The sequence below is a fragment of the Gracilinanus agilis genome, chromosome 4 (genome assembly GCF_016433145.1).
Source record: "Gracilinanus agilis isolate LMUSP501 chromosome 4, AgileGrace, whole genome shotgun sequence".
Lineage (NCBI taxonomy): Eukaryota > Metazoa > Chordata > Mammalia > Didelphimorphia > Didelphidae > Gracilinanus > Gracilinanus agilis.
Window position 1 is genome coordinate 233,432,510 of NC_058133.1, and position 24,470 is coordinate 233,456,979.

The window sequence follows — 24,470 nt, forward strand, 5'->3', positions numbered from 1 at the left end:
TGGAATAGATGGCCACTTGAATATTATTCCTACTCACATTATATGATTGTGGTCTGACACACATCCTAAAGTCTGCCTACCTTTCAAGGCTTCCGAAGATCTCTGCCAGTATTTGCTTCCCTGGAGGAAGGGAAAAAAGCAATAACTTCTTCAGCTGGTTCAGGAAGTATGTTGAGTTTCTTAAGTTAGATGCAGCTTTAAAAATAAAGAATCAAGAAAACTGGGTTCCCTTCACTAACTTTGTACCAAGTTACTAAAGATCTGTTCTGGTATTTTCCTTTTTTTTTTTTTTTAATTTTCTTTTTATTATTATGAACTTGTCTGTTACCAATAAACATTCCATATTCAAAGTATAGGAAAAACAAGAACTGCATAGTGTTAAAGAAATATTGTGTAGTAATGGAGATCTATGTATAATGATGGTGATGGTGTGTATCTGTCTATGATCTCCTTAGCCGCAGTTGGTGGGGAGGAACACCTACTCCTCTCACCCTTACTGCTGCTGCAAATTATCCCTTCACCCTGACAGGTTTGGTTGATAACCTGTCAGTAATTCCTTTAACAGCTACCCAAGTAAAGACCCTTGAGAGGTTAGGTGGATGGTTAAACTCTCTAGGCCCAACCTAGGGTTGGATAGATTGGCAATGGGCTATTGATCAGCTTTGGATAATGATCAGGATCTGACTACATATTTGAACTCCCCTCCCAAGGGTTGTGATAGAAAGACCACTCAGGAAGGTACTTGTTATTGAATACTGTTTTATCTTTAGGTAGGGAAAGGATAACAAGGGAAACCCTATTGTTCTATTATCTATTAAACTAATTAATAATCAGGACTGGAGACTACTGAGCTGATGGAGGCTTGAGATCTTCACCCTCTTTCTATCTCTGACAGACCTGGCCACAGCCAAGCCAGAGAATAGGGAAGGCTATTGCTGCAGATAAATATTGATGGTCTTTATTCTTTCAGCTCTCTCACCAGTAGTTTGATGGTTCACTAGCTTTCATAGTCTCGCAAGGAAATAGATTCAGGCTTTTCCTACCCTCTTCTTCTTCCACCTCCCAGCCACCCTTCAACCACCCTTCAGCCACCCACTGCCCAGATTGAACCACAGAGGCTTGCACCAGTCTCAGTTCAGAGATCTGTGATCTCCAGTTCTGAGCCTCAGAGTCCAGAGACCTCCCTCAATGTAGCTGTCAGCGGGTATATATAGGGTGGGGCTAACTGATGTTTGCCCCTGGCTCACGGCACCTGGGAACATTCCAAACTCTCAACTGCCATCCCTGTCATTCAAGGGGGCATCCATCTCATCCCAGATTATTGAATATAACAATAGTAAAACTGAATTTCCACTCTGTGCCACTTGTGTTTTGTTTTTTTCCCCTTACTTGTTTGTCCCTTTTTGAGAGTTCTACTGTTCTCTTTACTTTTTAAATGTTTCATTGATACCATTTTCTTTATTTGAATTTTTATTATTGCTATCACTATTCTCAACTATTAATTTTTTCAGTGAATACAAAAAAGACCATTGACAAAGTATAACCAGTTATACTAAAAATTCTACAAAGAATAGGCACAGAAAATGAGTTTTTAACTTAACATAAACTTAAAAAAATAAATTTGATAACTATATTTCACTGTAATTGGTTTCTCTGTAACTTTTGGATTCATATGTTTTTTGTTTTTGCATTTACAAACATTATTCTGAGAAAGTATGTTTCATCAAATTGCCAAAGGAACCCATGATTTGGTGGACAGGAGGTGGGGGAGAAGTTAATGGCTGGATAGAGAGAATTAATTTTATTGTGTGACAAAAAGTATCTATCTAAAATCAAAAGTAAGCATAGGAACTTTCCTAATAAATACAAGAATAAAGCAAGGCCAACCCCTTTCCTTCCTATTAATAAAGTTCTAGAATTGTTAGCAATAATAAGAGAAAATTTTAAAGCATTACGGTGGGGGAAAAACGGAGAAAAAATTATCCCTATTTGTTGATGACATGACAAATTACTTAGAAAATCTGAAGGAATTAGCAAAAAATAATAGTTGAGATAATTCACAGCCTTAGTAAAATTTGTAAACTACAAAATAAACCCACAAAAGCCAATAGGATTTTTATATAATAAATCAAAATTTAGGAAGTAGTAATAGAATGGGAAGTTTTAATTAATTTAAGTAGAAATGCAATAAATGCTTTAGGGTTAGATTTCCAAAGCACGCTCAGCAAAGTTACAAAACATTACTTAAAGAATAAGAGTAATTTAGTGTACATTGCTGACCATGACCAAAATAATAAGAAATTAAAAAAAAAATATCTAGATAGATCCATATATCTCTTTATCTACATTTAAAGGTGACCAAAAGTCATTCTTGAAGACACATAAGTAATTAAAAGATATAAACAAATTTGATATATCCAAAAGCATTTAAAATATAAATATTTTATACATATTTGATATATCCAAAAGCATTTAAAATATAAATATTTTATACATATGGATCCCTTCCCTCCTTTAATCTCTAGAATTTATAATGCTGGGTCAAAGACTTTGCACAGATGAGTAACATTGGGGGAATAGTTTCAGATTGCTTTCTTGAATGTTTGCTTCTGTACAGCTCCATCAATAGAGTGTTGTTAGTGTGCCTATACTCATTAACATCTACCCCTTTCCCCAACTCCTTCAACAGTTGTCATTTTTTCCCCATCTTTGCCAATCCGATAGCTGTGAGATAGAATCCCAGTGCTATTTTAATCTATACTTATTATTGCTATGGAGAATTTTTCATAAGGTTATTGAAAGCTTGCTTTCCTTTTTTTGAGAACTGCCTAATCATAATCCAAATGTTCTTCCAAATGAATTTCTTTAGTACTTTTCCCAGTACTTTTTAGTACTTTAGTACTTTTCTATAAAGTAACCTTTCAGTAGTTTGATTAGTATGGAACTGAATTCATGAATTAATTTCCATTATATTGACATGATCCAACCATAAGCAATTATTTAGGTCTCTATTTTTATAAAGTATTTTGTATTTATATTCATATAATTACTATGTATATTTTTGTAGTTGTACTCCAAGATATTTTATATTATAGTTCTTTTGTAAGGAAATGCATTTTTATGTCTCTTCCTGCTGGTTTATGTTATAATATATGGAAAGATTAATGATTTTATGAGCTTATTTTATCCTACTACTTTCCTGAAGTTATTAACTGTTTTGTTTCATTTTAGTTGGCTTTTTTTAATTCCAGAAGTATTTACTGAACATTTAACAGGAGTATTGAATACATCAAAAATTGAAATATGTCTTTCCTCCAGTTTCAATTTTCTAAAATTTCTAAAAATTCAAATTTAAACACCAAAAATTATAATCTCATACACACAAAAGAATAGTTTTTTATACTGTTCAGTATTTTCTTTGATTCATTCAGTTCAATAGCTTCTGCAACTCAGCAGTGCCAACATCAGTCTCTGCCTCATCTGCACTTTTGGATGGGATGGTCAGTCCTGTTTGGTTTCACCTGCATTCCTGGGTCCCTACTTTTTGGCATTTAGCCCTCCTCACTCTGTGAGTTTCACAGTGCTAGATTTGTATTGTCTCAGGACAGTGTTGAGCCTTGATCTGACTGTTCTGGTTTTGGTGCTGTGGCACCAAGTGGTTCAGCCTGTGTTGCTGCTACTCCCTGCTGCTTCCAAGCCACCTACCTTGGCACTTTCTCATGGGAGCCTTGTGCTCTTAATAGATTTCAGATTGCATACATATCTCATCAGTGGTTGTGGTAGGACTAGCATTGCTAAAGCCCCCTTTCCTTTTACCCATGGGCTTCTGGATGACTGGTATAGTTCTATGGAGGGAAAAGTAATTTACTATAGTTTCTCGTATTTCTTGGTCATTATACAGTCTGGTGGGAACTTTAGGGTTTTGCTGGGGCAGTGTATTAGTGTATTTGGGGGGCTTTCTTATTTGTATTGTAAAGGGGTTGGCATGTTGTCTCGTTGTTGTCATTTTCTCTGATGAAATCACTTATTTCTATGATTTGATATTTGACCCACTATTATTTTTAGAATTAAACTGTTTTATCTCTGAAGATACCCAAATCTTAAGGGCCCAACACAGTTTCTGAACCCTATCTGTGTCTAAATAGGTTTAAGAATTAATTTCCAGGACTCCACCTGTCTTTCACCTCTGTACTTATTGTTCTGTACTTAACAAAAGCCTATGTTGAGTCTATGTCTGAAAGCACAACCACATTAAAAAAAAGTAAGTAAACATAAAACAGTAGAAACATTAAATATGGGCAAGCTTTTAAGTTTCTAAAGTCTATGAAGATGATTTTTTAAAATCTTAAGCAGAAACTGCTGCTGTTGACAGCTCAGAAAATGAACTAATTAAAGAAAAATGCATGTAGCACAAGCTGTAGTCATTGATTTGAAAGGAGGAATATTTTTTTCCTTCAGATCCTTTTTTGAAAATAATTAGAACTCTGTCTTATAGAGTGCCCTATACAGTTTTTTAAATATTTCACATACATTATTCTCATTTAACCTCTTCTATTCTCTTCACTGTCTGTTCTTTCTTCCTGAGTAATTTCATTACATATCTGCCTGGAGTAGTACACAAAGAGCACCAGCTGTGGAATCAGAGACACCCCCCCCCCCATTTTCCTCATCTGTAAAGTGAGAGGATTGTACTAGATGCCTCTGAAGTACCTTCCAGCACAATCTATGATCTCCTACCATGATTCCCAAATAGAAATAGAAACCTCTCAAACCTCTATCCTTTTGGATAATAATATAAAATAGTGATAATGTTCTTTCAAAAACTCTTTCCCTATAACGTTTGGGAAATACTTTTCCTTTACCAACTGGTTCTTGTGTTTGAATTTGTGGGTCAGAACCTCGATACTAGTACAAATGACATATCCTTATGTAGTTAAGAAGGCTGTGAATGATGGCAAGAAATCCCAGGCTTGGTCTAAGCTGGTCAGATTGCTAGGAGCAGCAGTTGCTAGTGAGAAAACTGGCCTCAGATTAAGCTCATTAAACTCTAAAGCAGTGATGGGCCAGATGTGGGGCCCCCTGAAATGTTCTATCCAGCCGCAGGACATTATTCCTAATCTGATGAATACAATGAGTAGGATACAATACAATAAAATACAATAAAACTTCTAAAGAGTTGCCTTAGAAACAGACTGACAGATGAGCATTTCCTTTCCTTTGGCCCGCCTCTTTAAAAAGTTTGCCCATCTCTGCTCTAAAGTATAGTGTCCTAAGGTCATACTCTTTCTTAGAACTATTTCTGGGGATCTTTACCCTCAGCCTACTAGCTTTCTCCTTTATTTTTTTTTCTAAACTTTCCTAATGCCCCAACTCTCAAGGTACTGAATTTTCCACATAACCTTGGTCCTTGAACTTGATGATTTAGAGATGGGATCTCCTGTTGACCTCTTGACCCTTTTACTCCTGCCTATGTAGAAGCAAACTGTTCCTAGTTTTATAGCATTTATCTCTTCCTGTGGCCACACAATCCAGACAACATGTATCTGTGTGTATTTTCTATGGTTTATTCACAGAGGAAATGAGCACTATTTTGAAACATAGAGAACTACGCTATAGATAATTCAAAGTTCATATAAATGATTCTAACCCAGTATAATCTAGACCAGCATTGGCAAAGGTTTTTGAGTTTGCGTGCCCAGGGAGCAACTTCAAGCTGTCTGTGAGGACTCTTGTCGTTCCCCCACCACCATGACCACCTTCTTCCCTCCAGCATTACCAGAGAGAGCTTAGGGAGGAAGTGCTTGCTCTGGGCTGCTGGACAAAGGGATAGGACATGCAAAATATGTGTCCTCCGGCGCTGGAAAGAGGGGGAATAGAGCAGCTCTCCTGTTCTGGGGCCAGCATACATGCCAATAGTGAAATTACTAAGTATGGTAATGTGGGATAATGGAAAGAGCCTACACTTTGGGCCTGGAAAGATCTGGGTTCTTAGGTCACCCTTGATACTTATTAGCTTATGCAACTCTAAGCAAGGTATTTAACCTTTTTGAGCATCCATATACCTTGCCCACTCCTTCCTTTCCTTTGCCTTAGAGTCCTCAAGAAACATCTTTTGCATGAAACCTTGTATTTAACAACCATCCACATTTTATTCAACATATCACACAGTTGGGGAGAACCTCAGTGTAAACAAATGATCATAGACAAGCAAGGCATTTAAGGTTTAAGGCAAAAACTGGTAGGTTATTATAGGGGTTAGGTAGTAATAAGAAGGAAGGAGCCCCCAAAGCAACTGAATTAAACCAAATAGGAGTGTCTCTGCAAATGTATCGATGATATTTGGTACACTGAAAACTGATCTCCTGGCTATAGCCATACAAAGTACAAGGTGTTTCTGCATAAAGATCAAACATTTTAGTAATAGCAGAGGAACAGACATTAAGGAAACTGGATTCTATTCCAGCACCATCTCATTTACCATTTATGTCATAAGTTTGGTTATGATAGCATAACATGTAACAAATTGATCAGCAATGAGATCACCTAAGAACAGTGAGTAACATGGTGCTAAGATCTCAATTTTGTCCCAAAGACTCTAGCTATTTTGTTTATGCTTATAATCTCCTGTTTTGAATATATGACCTGATACAGAAATATTCTTAGTGCATTTTAGAAATGTAACTGATGGGGGCAGCTGGGTAGCTCAGTGGATTAAGAGTCAGGCCTAGAGACGGGAGATCCTAGGTTCAAATCTGGCCTCAGACACTTCCCAGCTGTGTGACCCTGGGCAAGTCACTTGACCCCCATTGCCTACCCTTACCACTCTTCCACCTAGGAGCCAATACACAGAAGTTAAGGGTTTAAAAAAAATAAAAACAAATGTAACTGATGAATGCCAATAGCTACTTCCAAAGTAACTCCTTGGTCCCCTAGTTACAAAATGGTATCCTTTTACACTTCAGAACACCCTCATGTTGAATCAGGATTCAGCTTCTGGGAGCCTTGGACTGAAATCATGCTTCTTTCCCCCCAAAACAGGATGCTTCTTAATTTCTGACAGGTTTTTGTCATTTCTTCCACATTTCCTACTTAATCACTGCCTAAGTTAATTTCTACTAGCTTAATATTCTCATATTTAAGTAGAAGAGAGGAAAACAACTTAAAAGATATTGCTGTAAGTTTTGTTCTGTCACTCACTTAAAAGATTAATTCGGGGGGCAGCTGGGTAGCTCAGTGGATTGAGAGCCAGGCCTAGAGACAGGAGGTCCTAGGTTCAAATCCGGCCTCAGACACTTCCCAGCTGTGTGACCCTGGGTAAGTCACTTGACCCCCATTGCCTACCCTTACCAATCTTCCACCTATAAGTCAATACACAGAAGTTAAGGGTTTAAAATTAAAAAAAAAAATTAATTCAACCTGATCATAACCAAAGTTCAGAAAGCACCCCATTTTCCTCACAGGCCAAGTGTGACTCTGAGATCCCCATAGCTCTAAAGAACTTGAACTTGGTGTCAAAAATTTTGGATTTGAGGCTTATTGGTACTATTTACTTCCTATGTGATTCTAGTCAACTTGGTTTTTTACCTCTTTGAGTCTTGTTTTCTTCAGCCTCATCATCTGCTGATATTGCAAGTCACCCATTTGGACTTCCACTCTCTTCCTTTCTCCAAACCATCTTCAGCTGGTAACACAATCTCCGTAAAACACACTTCTGACCAAGTCACTCTCCTACTTGAGAGTCTTAATGCCATTGGAATAAAATAACTCTTCAGCTTGACATTTAAAGCCCCTTCATAATCTGGCTACTCTCAAACTTTCCAAGCTTATTGCACAAAGTACTTTCATTTAATCAAATATTTATTAAGAACCTACTTTGGATGCAAATACAATGAATAAAATGAATAAGTAATAAATAAAATCTTTCCTGCAACTTATAGTCTTAGAGGGTTGCTTAGAAATTTGTGCAAGACTTGTGCATGGTCACATAGCTAATATGTAAACCTAGAATTTCCTTACTGCAAGGCCCATTGTCTTTCTTCTATACCACACAAATAGAAAGAAGTCATGTATAAGTAATCTGAGAGGAGGGGGACTAGGAGTTATGAAGTTCAGGAAAGACTTCATGTAGAAGATTGTGCTTGAATTGGTCTTGAAGGAAGGAAGCCTTTGTCTAGAAGCCCTTTTTGCTCCTAATCAAGGGAGACTACTTGAATAGGCCACCCTGTATGCCTGGAATGCCCTGCACTCCCACCTCAGCTCTGTCACTTGGAAGCCCTGGCTTTCTGCAATATTTAGGTCACATAACATCCTAAGGGAAGCCTTTCCTGATTCCCTGGCTTATAAGTGTTCTCTTTTATCCTCAAATTATATGTATATACTTCTATGCTTATATGTTGCTAACCATAATAGAATGTGATCTCCTTGAGGTCAGGTCCCATCTTTTTTTCTATCATTGTATTCCCACGTTGTATTGTCTCACAGTGCCTTTCACCCAGTAAGCCCTCAATAAATCCTTATGGCCTGGATTTCTTTCTTTCTTTTTTTTTAATTTCTAAAAATTTTTTTAAATTTTATTTAATTGGTTAATTAAGAACCTTTTTCCATGCTTACATGATTCATGTTCTTCCTCTCCCCTCCTCTTACCCTCCTCCCGTAGCCAATGAGCAATTCCACTGGGTTTTACATGTGTCATTGATCAAGACCTATTTCTGTATTTGCACTAGGGTGATTGTTTAGAGTCTACATCCCCAATCATAACTCCATCGAGCCATGTGATCAAGTAGTTGTTTTTCTTCTGTGTTTCTACTCCTACAGTTATTTCTTTGGATGTGGATAGTGTTCTTTCTCACAAGTCCCTCAGAAATGTCTTGGATCACTGTATTGCTGCTAGTAGATAAGTCCATTACAATTGCTTGTAATTACAATTGCAGTGTATCTGTCTCTGTGTATAAGATTCTCCTGTTTCTGCTCCTTTCACTCTGCCTCAATTCCTGGAGTCATTCCAGTTCACATGGAATTCCTTCAGTTCATTATTCCTTTGAGCACAATAGTATTCCATCACCAACAGATACCATAATTTATTTAGCCATTCCTCAATCAAAGGGCATCCCCTCATTTTCCAATTTTTTGCCACCACAAAGAGCAGCTATAAATATTTTTGTGCAAGTCATTTTCCTTATTATCTCTGGGGTATAAACCCAGCAAAGGTATGGCTGGATCAAAGGGCAGGCAGTCTTTTAAAGCCCTTTAGGCATAGTTCCAAATTATGACCTGGATTTCTAAAAGAATTGGACTTGATCATTTGGGAGAAGCTGTACATCTTCCTCCAGGGTCTTACCTGCCAGGAATTTTTAAACTAGGATCCACAAAGAAGTCTGTGAATAGATTTCAGGGGAGCTGTGAACTTGGATGAGGGAAAAGATTGCATCTTTATTTCAGCATAATTGGTTTCCTCATTAATTCTATGCATTTTATTTTATTTATTTAAAAGCATTATTCTGGGAAGGGGTCCATAGTCTTCACCAGACTGCCAAAAAAAAAAGAGAGAGATAAACAATTTCTGATATAGATTATATGACAGTTTTGCTCTATTGCTGCCTGCCAATTGGCCAGAGAATGTGAGATATCATCAATACTTCTATCAATCAGATTTTTTTATCACTTGTAGCAGAATTTATAAACATCATAGAGAAGACAAGATTAGCTTATTCTGTTGCAAATTCTGCTCTCCTCACACAATGACTGATCCTTTCCCTAGTTCATTAGATGATTCCAAATATAATCTTTTGTTTGCTTCCTAAGTAAGTCTTTGGGATACAGTCTCCATGCTTGTGGTGTTGGGACATCCCTTAGACAAGGATTAACCAGAAATCATAGGAAACAACAAAACCACTTAGTCTAAACTAGCTGTACCTCTGTGAATGACTGTATTGAGGATACCTCCTCTTGGTTTGAGTGACTCAGATTCACATGTTTTGGTGCTGCAGGAGACACTCAGATACAGTGTTTATAGTATTATGTCTTATGTTCTGCTCCTGATTATTTCCATTAATTTATTAATATTAACATTATGAATTGAAAATTAAGCAAAAACAAATTTTCTGATGTTGGTCAAAGCATTTATTAAATAGCTTCTCTATATTACATATTAAGGATTCAAATATAGTAAATGAAACAAACCTTATTCATACTTTCTAACTGAGGAGTCAAGTACATATATAACTATTTACAGAATAAATGCAAATAATACAAAGTAGTTTGGGAGAGAAGGCAATAGTAATTGTGGAGGTCAGAAAAGATCACATAGAAGCAAATCCTAAAGGAAGAGAGATTCTCCAAGGTGAAGGTAAGAAGGCATTTCAGGCATAAGGGACAGCTGTTATAAATTGGGAGTCAGGGTTTTGTATGTAAGGAAAAGAGAGAAGGCCAGCTTCACTGGATTGGAGGGAATATACAGTAAGACTGAAAAGATAGGGCTAGGTCATGTAGGCTTTAAAAGCTAAACAAACGCATTTATATTTAAACTTAGAGGTCATAGGGAACCACTGGAGTTGAGTGAATAGAAAAGTGACAGGTCTACCCTTAAGGAAAATCATTTTCATAGCAGTAAGACAGGCTAGGAGTAGAGAGAGACTTGAGAATAGGAGGCCATTGCATTGACTCCTTACTCTGTATAAAGAGAGAGAGATAATTCAGCTTTATACACTTATAAATTATATACATATTATTGTGCTACTATTGGCTTAGCTGTCCACCTCCGTATAAAATCCCCTAAACTTGTGATTTCATATGGAGGTAGAGGAAAGGAAAGGAACTGATTTTGATAAGAACTCTCCAAATTCAGCCAGTGAATAGAGAATGTACATTATAGAACTCACCCCAAAATGTTTTTTGAAAGGTCAAAAGAAAGATGAAGTAATATTTGATCAAAGGGTCAATAGGAAGTCACTGGAATTTGAATGTGAATGTGAATTGATGTGATTAGACCTGGGCTTTAGGAAAACTGCTTGGGTAGCTGTGTGGAGAATGAATTGTGGAGGAGAAAGACAATGCAGGAAAGAAAGCCCATTAGGAGGCTCTTTTACAGGGGCCTGAACCGGGGTAGTAGCTTTGTGGGTAGAGAGTAGCAGACAGATATGACAAGATTTGTCAACTGATTGGATATGTGGAGTGAGCAAGTCAAAGATGACACCAACTTTATGAGCCTATCTAACTATAAGGATGATAGTAGCAAATTCTTCTCTGGGAATTTTAGAAGGATGGGGGAATGGTTTGGAGGGGAAAATAATAAGTTCTGGGATTTGGGTTGTAACTCATCCTGACATGCTTATTGTTGACCTACTGTTGTCCCTCTGAAAATGAAAAGGGAGTGGCAAGGTCCTTACTCACCAGCCACCACCACAGAGTCTATCTAAGGGATGCCTTCTAAAGTCATGAGGTAATCTGTGGGAATGAATGAGATAGGCTGGAGAGGTGAAGGAGGTTGTATTTGCCCACTCCCACCTGCATAGCTGCTCTACCCTGAAGTCCAAACTTCAGCTTAGAAGAGGGAAGTTTGGGAACTTAAGTGGAGGGAAGAAGAATAATGGTGGAGTGTAGAGGATGAGAATATGTGTAGTTTCATTAAGCTTCGGGCTTTTGTATATCAATGGTTGATTAAACACACACCCTTTTGAGTTAAGCCACAACTTCTATTTGGAGACCACTATGGTACCCTATCCTCCTTGTTTAGATCATCAGTTTGCGCACAGGCTATTTTCCAACAAGCTTTATACTCTGTGAGGATAGGAATGGCATCCTTTTCACCTCCCTATCTCCAAAACACCTTGTACTTATTAGTAGACTTAATATTTTCTTTTGAATGAGTAAATGATAAATAAAATGTCTGGATAATCTATTTATTATCACCACCAAGAGTTGTCCATTGGACACTCTTCTATGTAAGGATTCTGTGCTAGGTGATGGGGCAATTACTCAGTCTTTGATGTCTGAGAAATTGTGTTCCAGACAGTGAGAAGTTTGCTTTTAATATATAAAGAGATTTTAAAACTACGCCAATATAAAATGAGTACTACCCAAAAGTGGTATAGGAATTCAGAAGAAGAAGCATTGATTAGAAAGTCAGCCCCCATATAATCTAGAATTGTCTATATTTAGACAATATCTTTTTCAGCTGAGAGTCAGTTTCCTGGATAACATGTTAAACTTGGAGTCCAGAAGTTTGGAGTACAAATCTTACATTTACTAACCTGATAACTATGGGGATGTCATTTATTATCTCTATCAAGGAACTTTCTAAGATTCTAAACCACAGAAAGGTTTCAGAGTTCTCAAACCAATGAAAGCATAAATTCTTGACTACTGACCTCTAAGATTGGTAGAAACAAGAGTTGAGATTTGAAGGTCTATATAAAGAGAGGCATTATAAAAACAAAGATAAACAGTTGAATGCGTCATTCATCACTTCTTTTTCATAACAACTCTGCCAGGAGCTATCACAAACCCCATTTTATAAAAAAAAAAAATTGAGGCTGAGAGGTTAAGTGATTTGCCCAGGGTCAAACAGCTAGTAAGGAGTATCTGAGGTGGAATTTGAACTCAGGTCTAGAGTTTTTCCCCTCTCTAGCAAATATTTAGACATGCAAGAAAAAGCACAGTGATAACTCCTTCACTTAGGGCCCCATACTACTGCAGAGACCCAGATGAAATAAAAATGTCCTTGGAAAGACAACCAATTAAAATAAAGACCAAAATTATAAGAAGTCTAAATGCCAGGAGAACACTGCTTGAAAGTGATTTTTCACAGGAATGGCTAGGTGGTTCAGTGGATAGAGAATCAGGCCTGGGGATGAGAAATCCTTGGTTCAAATGTGACCTCAGACATTTCCTAGCTGTGTGACCCTGGGCAAGTCACTATTAATCCCAATTGCCTAGCCCTTACCCCTCTTTGACCTTGGAACTGATACTTGGTATCAATTCTAAGTGGGAGGTGAGGGTCTAAAAATTTTTTTTACTCATAAAAGGAATTTTTAATTTTATTTAATTCAGGCACCCAAGATTTCTCTCCCATAGTAATTGATCACAGTTCATTTATTTGTGGTGTCAGCATACTCTCCAACTATATTAACTGCTTTGCTAGACTGAATTCCAATTCATGACTTCTCCACGTGAAATTTGCCCCTAAGATAATAGAAGTTTGGGCTGTTAAAATCCTGTCAAGCAAGCTGTAGATCTAGTATGAAAATGCTACCTTGAAAGCTATTATCCTTCCATTTCTAGAGAAGCTTCTATATTCAGACTGCCGGTCAGAGACTCTGCCTGCTTAGCATTTGAACATTTTGACAAGGTATCATTTTAACAAAGGTGAATACAGTAGTTTTTAATATGACCACCCTACCTTCAGTCAGACTCTGTCATTCACTGAATACAGTTGTTTTCTGTCTCTTGCTTGCTCAAGACACTGGATGTCACAGGTTTGATGTCTTTAGCGGAGAAAGAGAGAAAGGAGCTGTTAGGAAGCCATTGCAAAGTGTGAGAAACTATTAGCACTCATCCATATCCACTCTGATAGGGAAACCACAGCAGATTTTTCTACCTAATAACCTACTATTAACTTAAATGTCTTTGTGATTTCTCCCTCCTCTAAACTACTACTGCATTCTCTCTTCCCCAGAAGAAGGTCAATTTCTTGAAGATGTGGACCCTGGTTTTGTGTCATCAGTACCTAACATCTTGTCTTGTGTGATAATGTATGCTTAATAAGAGACTGTCGCTTTTCTTTTTAACTTTGATATATGGCTCTTTGTGTAAATTATTTGTCTTTCCTCCCATATCTATTATAAGTTCCATGAGGACAGGCATCATTTTTATTTACCTTTATATTTCAGTTCAGGTATACCAGTATTGATTGGTGTTTACTTAGAGGCTTGAACAGAGTAGAAGTGCATTAAGTGTTTGTTGAATTCAGTTAGTTTGTAATCAAGTGTGTGTTGTTCACTCTTGGAAAACTAACTAGTGAAACTAAACACTCACTCTTCAGTGAGCCAAAAGGCCAAATGAATGATGAAGATGGAGAAGGAGAAGACAAGTTCACTGTTTTCTTGGGTTTCTTCAGGAAAGTCAGAAGGAAACGGCAAAATGCATGTTACTCTCTGTGACTTCATCGAGCCCTGGGATTCCCTGAGTACCACGCAGAAAAAGAGTCTAAATCAACGATACCAGATGGGTTGTGAATGCAAGGTAAGCAGATAATTTCTGCCATCACTCTGGGGTTACTGACCAAACAATTGTTAGTATTAGAGCAGAATTCCATAGTAGCCTCCAATTCACCATGGTACTCAGACTTACTGGACTGCAAAGGTATGGCAGGTATGCATTTGTACACCCTAATGTGCCAAGGCCCTGTCACTTTGGTGAAGTTGTCTAGGACTAAGAGCCCTCTGGGGAAGTGGCTGATTTTCCCAATCTCTGGCAACCCTAGGTTCCTACTGCTGATACTCCTGTTTCTTTCCTCTAGTCTTCACTTGCTTTCCCTCTACAGTTTCCATTAGGCTAGGGTACAGAGAGGCATTTGCAAATAGTGATTTTTCTGCCCTGGAATCCAGGGCCCTTCTATGCCCAGATATTCATTGTCTTATTTGCTCTTTTTCTTGGTGGAAACTAGTTCCATTATGAGTCAAGTGAGGGTTCTGCTTTCCTCCTTATTTTCTCTGGCTTAACCCATTATATATGACCCTACAGATCTGACTGGTATGAGCAAGAAAGGCATAAAAGTTAGAGTTTAAGTTTTAAGGGTGGTACTTTTGGTCACTAGTCCTTAAATTCCACCACTTCCCTTGATGGCAAAGTGTTGGGCTAGTTGGATCCAATTGGAAAGATGCATTTTTTAGCCAGAAGGATAAAGTGGATATGGTTATTCCATATTTTAGGATGAGGGAAAGTGTTTGATTAAAAGGAACCATATTCTTTGTATGACAGTACATGCCTTTAGTCCCTGCTACCAGAGAGATTGAGGCTGGTGAATCACTTGCTTTGGAGTTCTGACCTACAGTGGGCTTAAGCCAGTTAGGAATCTCTGCACTAAAATATGGTGAGGCCCCTATGAGCAGGTAAAAAGGGAGAAACTTACTGGACTGCAAAGTATTGCAATCCAGGGGAATAAAGGGCTAATTCAGCCCAGGTCAGGAAAATAAAGCATGTTAAAGTTTCTGTGCCAATCATAGGTGGGATCAGGTCCATGAGTACCTACTATATTTCTCACCTGGATGAGATAGGGAGACCTAGTCTACAAAGAAATTTTTTGTTTAAAAAATCATTTGCAACATTTTTATATTTTAAGTAAAGTTTTTTGTTCATTTTTTAAATTAAGTCGAAGCTTTTGTTTAGTTTTGATGAATAAAAATAATCTACCTTGTGATTCCTCAGAAAATGTTCACCTTTTAAAAAAAAAAGTTCCCTGAGTGATTATGCCCTCTTTGAGCTTCACTCATTTAAATCCAGCAAATCTCTCCAAAGACCAGGACTTTATGGAGAATGTGGACTTCATGAAGTAGGGTAATGGCAAATGATAGCCATAAGGAATACAACATAGGATTCCAAGGCACAGCTTTGCCTAATCATCTTTTAAGGGAATGGGGAGACTTTGGGTAGGCAATTGTGGTCAAATCTGGCCATATGGTCTTCAGCTGATAAGGAAGAGATCTAGAATGTAATTCAGTAGGAAAAATGGGGATTGTGTAGATGTTTTTGCCCTTTGGCTAAAAAGATAAGCACATGTACTTTTTCTAATAGGGACACTTGTAGAGACCTTTCCCAACATACAAGCATCATCTACTTGTGGGCATGCCTAGATCTAAATGAGGATGTCTCTGCCAGTGTAAAATATTGTCATGAGGAACAGACTTCCTCAAAATCAGCCAAGAGATATGTTTTCAACTTCATAGTTAATTATTTGGTTTAGTCCTGAATTAAAAAAAAAAAAAAAAAAAAGCTGACATTCAAACTCAGTCTTTGGTCTCTGAATCCAATGTTTTTTACCCTTAAGAAGACCAGACTAAACTTTTGCCATATTCTCCTATAAATTTATTAGTTGCCCAGCTATTTAACAAGATTCCTAAAATGAATCCTTTGAATCCTAGAGCCATGCATAGCCTTGGACCTGTAGTTTCCTTTCTCATACTGGCACTATGTCACTTGGGGACAAAAATGAGTCACTAAAAGTAATGGTAACTACTGTAGTCACACACTAAGTCTAATAGTGGGGGCTATGCCTAAATTTATGAGCTATAGCTTCCCAAACCATTTTTTTTCTTCCTTAGAAGATCATAAGGTCTTTTTCTATCTCTTACCTTAGCTTTCTAAAATTCCCAAAACCCTTTAACTCTGAACAATAGTTCAAAATGTTGTGTGTCACCTGACATACAATTAAAACTCAGTTTTTCATGATTTATTGGATTTTTGACATGGTGAAAGTATTCACTACCTGACATAGCTTCAAACTACTCTAAAAATAGGACGATTGCCATCTAATTTCAAGCACTTAAGCTCAAAACTAGATCATAATGACAATCTTTTTTATTTTCATAATGCTAGTCTCCACAACACTCAGTATTTTTTTCCCTTTTTAATTCTTCCAATATGACCAATCATTTAGATCATTTAGAAAGGGAAGAAAGGCCATATTCATATATTTCAAGCACATCAGCAGGGGAATGAAATATAGAAAGTCAAGGAATTTGTCATACTGCAAATCAGTATCATAGCCGACATTTAGCTCCAGGCTTTCTCCACTAAGCCAGACAGTCTTCTTTTGGATTGCAAGTGAATTCAAAAGAGGTAGCCCATCTAAAAACAGTGTGATAAGAAGAGCAAGGGAATCTAGTCCTAGTAGTTGTTCAAAATCCCAATTCTGGGATCTACTCCCTGTGTGATCTTGGCATCACTTAATTTCTTGAACCACTCTTTCCTTATCTGTAGAATGAAAGATCTTGGCTAGATAGAGTTTTTCAGCTTTAAATCCTAGGATCTTATTCACTTATTTTGGTCTTTGCCCCTAAGTCTGTCTTGTGACCCTGTTTTTTATTTTCTCCCTAGATTTCTCGATGCCCCATGATCCCATGTTATGTATCTTCACCAGATGAGTGCCTGTGGATGGACTGGGTCACAGAGAAGATCATTTATGGACATCAGGCAAAGTATTTTGCCTGTATCAAGAGGAGTGATGGCTCCTGTGCATGGTACCGTGGGGCAGCACCACCCAAGCAGGAGTTTCTTGATATTGAGGACCCATAACTGGACTGGCAGAACCCTAACAGCCAACAGAAAAGCCTCCAAAAGTTTAGACAGGTCCAACTCTGACATTACTTCCAAGAAACAGCATGAGAATATAATCATCCAATCGTGTCAAAATTAGGTGTGATTTTTATTTTCCTTTTTGATTTTTGTTTTTCATGATACTACATTTCTAGGGAAAGGGAGAAGGAGGGCACAGAGTTCCCATCCTATCTAGACTCAGGCTAAGTGCTGTATTCTTCAATTCTTATTTCTCAGAATAATAACCACCAGGAAATTCCCTGGAAATCTCTATCCCACCACTACCCCTATTTTGGAATGTTGCATTTAGCAGAAACCAATGAGGTTCATTGCAAGATTCTGTGTAGCAGGCCTACCAGGTATCTCTCATCTTGAGTGGCATGTCCCTCATTTCATAAAGTTTCCTTTTCCCCTCTTTTTGTATTGTCAATTCCTACCTTTCCCCAAATTCTATTTCCCTATGTCTGTGCCTTTCACAGGTTCTCAGCATCTCATGTCTTAGTGAGTGTCCATAAAATATCCTTTGTACACCCAGCACCCAGACTTCTTGGTTTTGAAGGCACCTAAAACTTATAACTCAACAGAACACCAGATGGAGCCCCAAGGACCTTGGAAATATGTAGAGGCAACAAAATTTCCAGCTGAACCCAGTTTTTGGCTTTCTCCCACAGTGGGAATCTGCTGAATTATACTCTGAACATCAAAGACTTAGGAGAGAAGCATAATGAAGGATGTTCAATTGGATCTTCCTCACTTTTACTTCAAATTCAGTGGTCATTCTTGCATGTTGCCTCTCATTTTGTATTCAGGTTTCCATATTTAGAAAACATAGTATCATAACCTGGTGTGTCCATGTGTATGGGGCCCTTGATCAAACACACAGCTTCTGGTCTATAAACTCAGCTTTTGTATCCTGAGAGTTCCATGGCATACCTTTGAAAAAGATATCTAGCATTAGTGTTACAGTTCCTTGGCTTCTCCTAGACTCCTAAAGAGATTGACAGTTGCCATTTTGCTCTCAAGTTTCTGCAAATGCTATTTGGCTAGCAACATAGTACTATGGATCCTATAAAGGGAGGAAAGGGATTTTGGAGGTAGGAAGGTTAAATAAAGCTCTTATTTCTGCCTGGGCTCCTCTAGGACATTTTGGCCTGCTTTAGAAGCATCTTGTCTCAAGATTTAATTCATCAATCCAAATGCCAGGTGACACCATCTGCTTATCTTTTCCATGTCAGAATCACACAAGGAAAATCAGATGGCCCAAAGGTAGAATACTACTATTTCCTAACTGTTTCCTAAAGATGGTTCTTAGTCCCTAATAATTAGAACTAAGATAGGCAAATATCTTAACTAATGGCAAAAGGAAGTTAGTTTTCTCCTTTTTGCCTCTGTTATAAAAGTAACCTACTTCTAGAAGACAGACAAATAGAGATTAAAAACACACAAGCACATGTACACACATACCCACAAAGATACATTGTAACTAAACTAAAAATCTGACACCCTATGTGTGGTCTTTCTTCTTTCACCTTCATCAAACTGTCATCATTTGAGCCTGTTCTGCAGAGACTCCAACACAAATAGTGACTTCTGAGAGGCATGGAACCTCTTGCCTAGAACCTAGTCAGCATAGGCCTTGATAATTTACCTTTTGAAGGCAAATTATTAAGAGAACATCCAGAAATAATCCCTTGCAGACCTGCTTTGGGGATATTTTCATGCTGTGTGTCGGTAGAAGGTTTTTAAAGATATATTGGGCCAATGTAAATTATTTCACTCTGGTAAAGCCATTATAACATTCCCTATTTGCTTACTTTGTGATTAAATCATATGCAACATGTGACATTTACTTCTGTCTCTGATTTCCCTTTTCCTTTTTTCTTTTAATGTTTCTGGTTGTTTTGACCATCATTTATATCATTGCTGTGCTATGTTTCCACCTCCTAATAACCTCCAACCCCGTTGTTAGGTGTTAGAATTGCACTTTCTTTTAAAAGGTTTCTATAATGGAAGCATTTGACACAGAGTGGAAAGAGTGTCAAGTTAGCCTATGAAGATAGATTCCTCTGGACCTTTTCTTTAGCTGTTTAATTGCCTTTGCTTCTTTCCTTTCCCCTCTTTTTATACCTTATTCAAATGCCTGCAAAGTCAACAGGTCTTTGAGAAAGTTGTCTTGGGGGGACAGGTTATATATAAATATATATATAAATATATATATATTTTTATTCCTTGCTAGTTAGTCTTCTTTCCTTTCTTAACAGGAAAGAAAAAACTCCAATTGCAGGTGAGATAAGGAGCCCTTCCAGTAGCTTTACAATAAACAATTACCACATATATACATACATTCCTATATATGTGTGAATATATTGTTTATGAAGGATCTTCATTTGGCATTGCTTTAATTTATATGTTACACAATCTAAGCACTGCTCTTTCTACCCTTCCTTCATGCTCTTTTTTGTGCAAGCAACTCAAAATATTTTTAAAGAAAGTTTACATTATAGTTATTTTCAAATCTTTGCTTATAAGTATTAAGAAATATCTAAATGGCTGCCATAATTTAAAGCTTCGAGGATTTTTGTTTTGTTTTGTTTGGATCTTTTTGGGGCAATATGTTTTTGCTGGAATATGAAGTCTGAAACCTTCTTGTGCTGGGAACACATGAAAGTTGTTGAAAAATGACAAGCAGTCTGTGCATGTCTCTGACGCTTTGTATCATTCTTAAGTGAACATTCAGTCATTGGACAATAAACAGTATTATCAAATAAAATTTTGTCTCCACTGTATTCAAGATACCTGCCATACAGCCAGTTGATCTCCAACACAAAATCACAAAGTCTTACTTAGAATAGACCTTGGCTATCTCATCCAACCCATATTCCAAAAAGAACACTCTAAAATATAACTGACAAATGGGCATCCAATCTTTGTGCAAAGACTTCAAGTGTAACATAACACATTTTCCCAAGGCAACCTATTCCCTTTTGGGATACTGATAAATGTTAGAAAAATTTTCAACAAGAATACATCCACAATAACTCAAAGCCTTCAGTGTCTCAAAGGAGCCATTCCACTAAGGAACACTTGCATTAAGTTTACTTGATGTTGTACTGGGAACTGGGAATATATATAGTAGAGTTAAAAAGGTTTTACTGAACAAAAAATAAGATAGTAACAATCCCAGTGAGCTCTACCAGAAATATGGTAGACTAACCACAGTAATACCTCATTTATCTGGAGTTCTTTTATTTGGCAAACTTTCATAAATGAAAAGAACTGCCTGAATAGCTAAATCAGATGCCACAAAGACCATGCATTAAGGCATGTGCATTTTAGGCTTGTAAAACCAAATGATCTTTCATTCAGGTCCTTACTTAGCACCTATTTACTTTTCACTTTAGATCACTCAAAGGGTATGCTGTGGCATGCTGTAAGTTTTACTGATATGCTCTGGAACTCCTCACCTTCAGAGACTTCCTAGTCTTCACCCTCATTTATAGTTGGCTGCCTACTTTTTCCAATGTGGTACTGGAGAAGTGACATAAACAACTGTTATTGCCTCTGGGTACTACGGAAGTAAGGAAAGAAAAGGAAGAAGAGTGGGAAAGGTAAAGGAATCAGAAGACCAATCTACCTGGGAACTTTTCTTTCTTACCAACATAAACATTTGGGATGCACTGATTCCCTTTTTGCCATCAGTAAAAAAAAAAGAAAGAAAGAAAGAAAAAGCTTGAGAACCAGTGTAGACAATTCCAAACAAGGTTTGATTATCTGGTTTCCCAATCCACAGCAGATTAGAAGCAGCAAATTATGAAGGATGTTAGAAGAGAGACACGAAGATAAGAATACAATAAAGAAAAGGAAAGGTTAAACATTATCTTACCTCACTTAAAAATAATTACATTTGTTACCTATCAGAAATAAATGTGGAAAGGGTCAGGATACCTCCTTGAATCAATCAAAGCTATTGCCTGAGAAACTTCATCATACCCTGAGGAACTTATATAAGAAGGAGGAGCTATCTGCAAACCATTAATAGAGATTGATAGGGTTTGGAAGTGGAGTGGAAGGGGTGGGATCAAAAAAAGTTAAGTGGAAAAGAACCCGCAGCCTAGGAACAACCAGCAAAAGAAGAAAGAAGGTAAGACTGGACTGTGGCAGAGATCTTGAGGAGAGTCATCAACTCTACAAATCATCTCAGAGCTGAAGACTTGGTCTGTTTCCACCAGAAGGTCTATCTACTCACAGGTTGAAAAAAGTTGCCAGAAAAGGTCTACTTTCCCCCCACCATTTTCCCATCTTGTGTCTATCTATCCACAGACACTATAATGTAGTCAGCTATTTTGTTACCCAGATGTTTCAGTAACCTGAATTTTTGCCTCAACCACAAAGAGGTTAACTAGAGAGAGATATAAATGTAAATTTAATGCCAAAAGCTTAATGTTAGGAACTTTCTAAACTGGAGCTTCTGAGGCATTGTGATTAACTTACAACTTTTAATCTAAAATAAATTCCTCAAAGCCACAGAGGAGGAAACAACTGTGAACCTTAGGAGGCCATTATATTGCCCTGTGGTTTAAAACTAGCTAATTATTATAAGCAGCAAAAAGTGTCAGGTAATACTGTAAAACAAGGGATAAAACTATACATAGCACACATGAGAATTCAGAAAGCATAGCAGCTCCTCATGCCTCAGGAGATCCTTAGGCTATTACTATATTACAGCAATTACATTTACAGTGAAAGGTAATAGATTTAGGGTACAGAATGAAATATTTTTGTATACAGCTATTGGAGGAATCTGTTTTGTTTGATTATGCATATTTGTTATGAGAAATTTTTTTTCTTCAGAGAAGTGGGGGATAGAGGAAAGACATTTCTTTTAATTAAAAAATAGAGGTGGGAAATACTATATATATGAAATGTTACATAAACTTTCAAGTTAATTGTCACCTCAATTTTACTTTTTGTTACTTTGTTACAAGAGACTGGTTAATCTGTATATGTTTGTAATATAAAAACAAAACATCAATAAAACTGAAAAAAGTCATTAAGAAAAAGTTAAAGGGGGGCAGCTGGGTAGCCCAGTGGAGTAAGAGTCAGACCTAGAGATGGGAGGTCCTAGGTTCAAACCTGGCCTCAGCCACTTCCCAGCTGTGTGACCCTGGGCAAGTCACTTGACCCCCATTGCCCACCCTTACCACTCTTCCACCTATGAGACAATACACCGAAGTACAAGGGTTAAAAAAAAAAAAAAAGAAAAAGAAAAAGTTAAAGAGCATTCAGTCTATTTTTAAAAAAAAAAGATGGGACTATTTTCTATATTTTAAAAAGGGTTGAAATAAAATTTTGCAATGACTAAAGGAGTTAGAGTCAGTTAAGTTAAAAATTCAATTATGGGGACAATTGGGTGGCTCAGTGGATAAAGAGTAGGAAGACAGAAGGTCCTGGGTTCAAATATGACCTCAGACACTGCCTGGCTATGTGATTAGGCCAGTCACAACCCTCATTTCCTAGCTCTTCCCTTTCTTCTGCTTTGGAACTGATATTTAGTAATGATTCTCAAACAGAAGGGAAGGGGTTTTAAAAAATTCAATTATGTGGAATATGTAATGTAGGGTTTTTGCATTGCAATATTAGCCTAGGCTAAGCTGTCAGTTACCCTGAATGGAATCTTACTGATGGGGCAGGTGCCAACTGGCAGTTGGGCTGAGACCCTGCAAACCCAACTCTGGGTTCTGTTTTCCCCTAACCTTCCCCCTGGGACCCCGGGTGATAAAGGGTGGTAAAAGGGTGGTGGAATCATGGGGAGGAAAATAGGATAGCCTAGATCTTAGGGCCTTCTTCAAGAACAACCCAACAATATCAATTTCCTCTACAACTGATTAACTAGTGGATCAAATTAATTACTAACCAGAGATGGTTTAGCTCTGCCAAGACATTCTTAGGACCTTAGCCAGCACTAGTCAGGTGACCATAGCAACAGCTTAGTAACACCCAAGCCCTCTTACCTTGGCCATTCCTTCCCCAGTTTCAATAAATCCCTTAGCCTTTAATCAGAGAATCTTGTGATTATTCCTATACCACCAAGGCTAAGGACTTTAGGGAAGAGGAGAGAATACTGAGCAGTTTGAAGGTTCAGGTTAAGGTTGAACTTAACCACCATTGCTGGGACAGGAAATTCAGTCAGCCACTTCCTGCTAGTCTGCCATCATCCAATAAGAGGCGGTTACCCCAGCAGGGTGGAGCCACTCACCAGACATCTAAAGGAGCCTAACAGCTAGCAGTGTAGATTCACTGGGCCCTTAGCTTCCAGGGTTTGAATTTATACCTATACCAAGTTCATTCCAGATGAGGTTGCTCAACCTTGATAACATCCAACCCAATCTCCTGCTGGTCTAATTACAGGCTCCAAGGCCCCTAGTAGTGACTTTACCACAGGCATAACAAATATCATTCCAGATTAATGAGATATCACTTCCCTCCCCCAACCCCCTTTCTCTGCTCATTGTCTTGTTAGATAAATACTAAGAAAGCTAGGTCCTCTAGTATGTGGTAAGGGTAGGGAGATGTCTGGCCAAGGAAAAAAGTACTAGCATCTCTGGCTCCCTCAACCTGGTGGGCAGAGCCACTCTTTCTCAGCTCCTTCTGGACATCTCTAAAAGCCAGACTTTTCCTTTGGTCCCTCCTCCTCACCGTACCCTAGGAGGGGGGAAATATGGGTTCCTTTAACCTGTTGTAGGAGAAGATAATAGAAACGTATCTGAAGTCACTGCCCAAGAGAAGTCTTTACTCTCTTCTATTTACCAAATCTTGTCTCACCAAAACAATGGTAGGCTTATTTTGTGTTGAGGTGTAAGTCCAGATTCATTTGATCTATGCTTTGAGGAAGCTAAAATATTAATTATCAATACTATCACTTTTTTTTGGCTTGAACATCCATTTTAGAAAGAATCTCAGTATCAATACCTCCTTCTTAGTGTTCTTAAGTGATCAGTTTCTCTTAGCTACTTTCTAATCCACCCTCAGGGAAACACACACACACACACACACACACACACACACACACACACACACTCTGAACAATATTTTAGAGAAACCTTTTTTTTCTTTTAGAAGACATGAAAAATACAGAAAGAAGAGATTTTTCAAGAATTGAA

The 24,470-nt window shown here is 37.7% G+C and overlaps 1 protein-coding gene across 1 annotated transcript in view; it reads left to right on the top strand.

Annotated features, from left to right (window-relative positions):
* Positions 1 to 20,080, top strand: part of TIMP2 (TIMP metallopeptidase inhibitor 2) — an 89,517-nt gene extending 69,437 nt beyond the window's left edge. The window contains exons 4-5 of the mRNA XM_044671909.1: positions 14,114 to 14,238; positions 17,092 to 20,080. Coding sequence (XP_044527844.1) covers positions 14,114 to 14,238; positions 17,092 to 17,289 — 323 coding nt within the window. The 3' untranslated portion in view covers positions 17,290 to 20,080. The remainder of the gene's footprint in view (positions 1 to 14,113; positions 14,239 to 17,091) is intronic.
* The last annotated feature ends 4,390 nt before the right edge of the window (positions 20,081 to 24,470 follow it).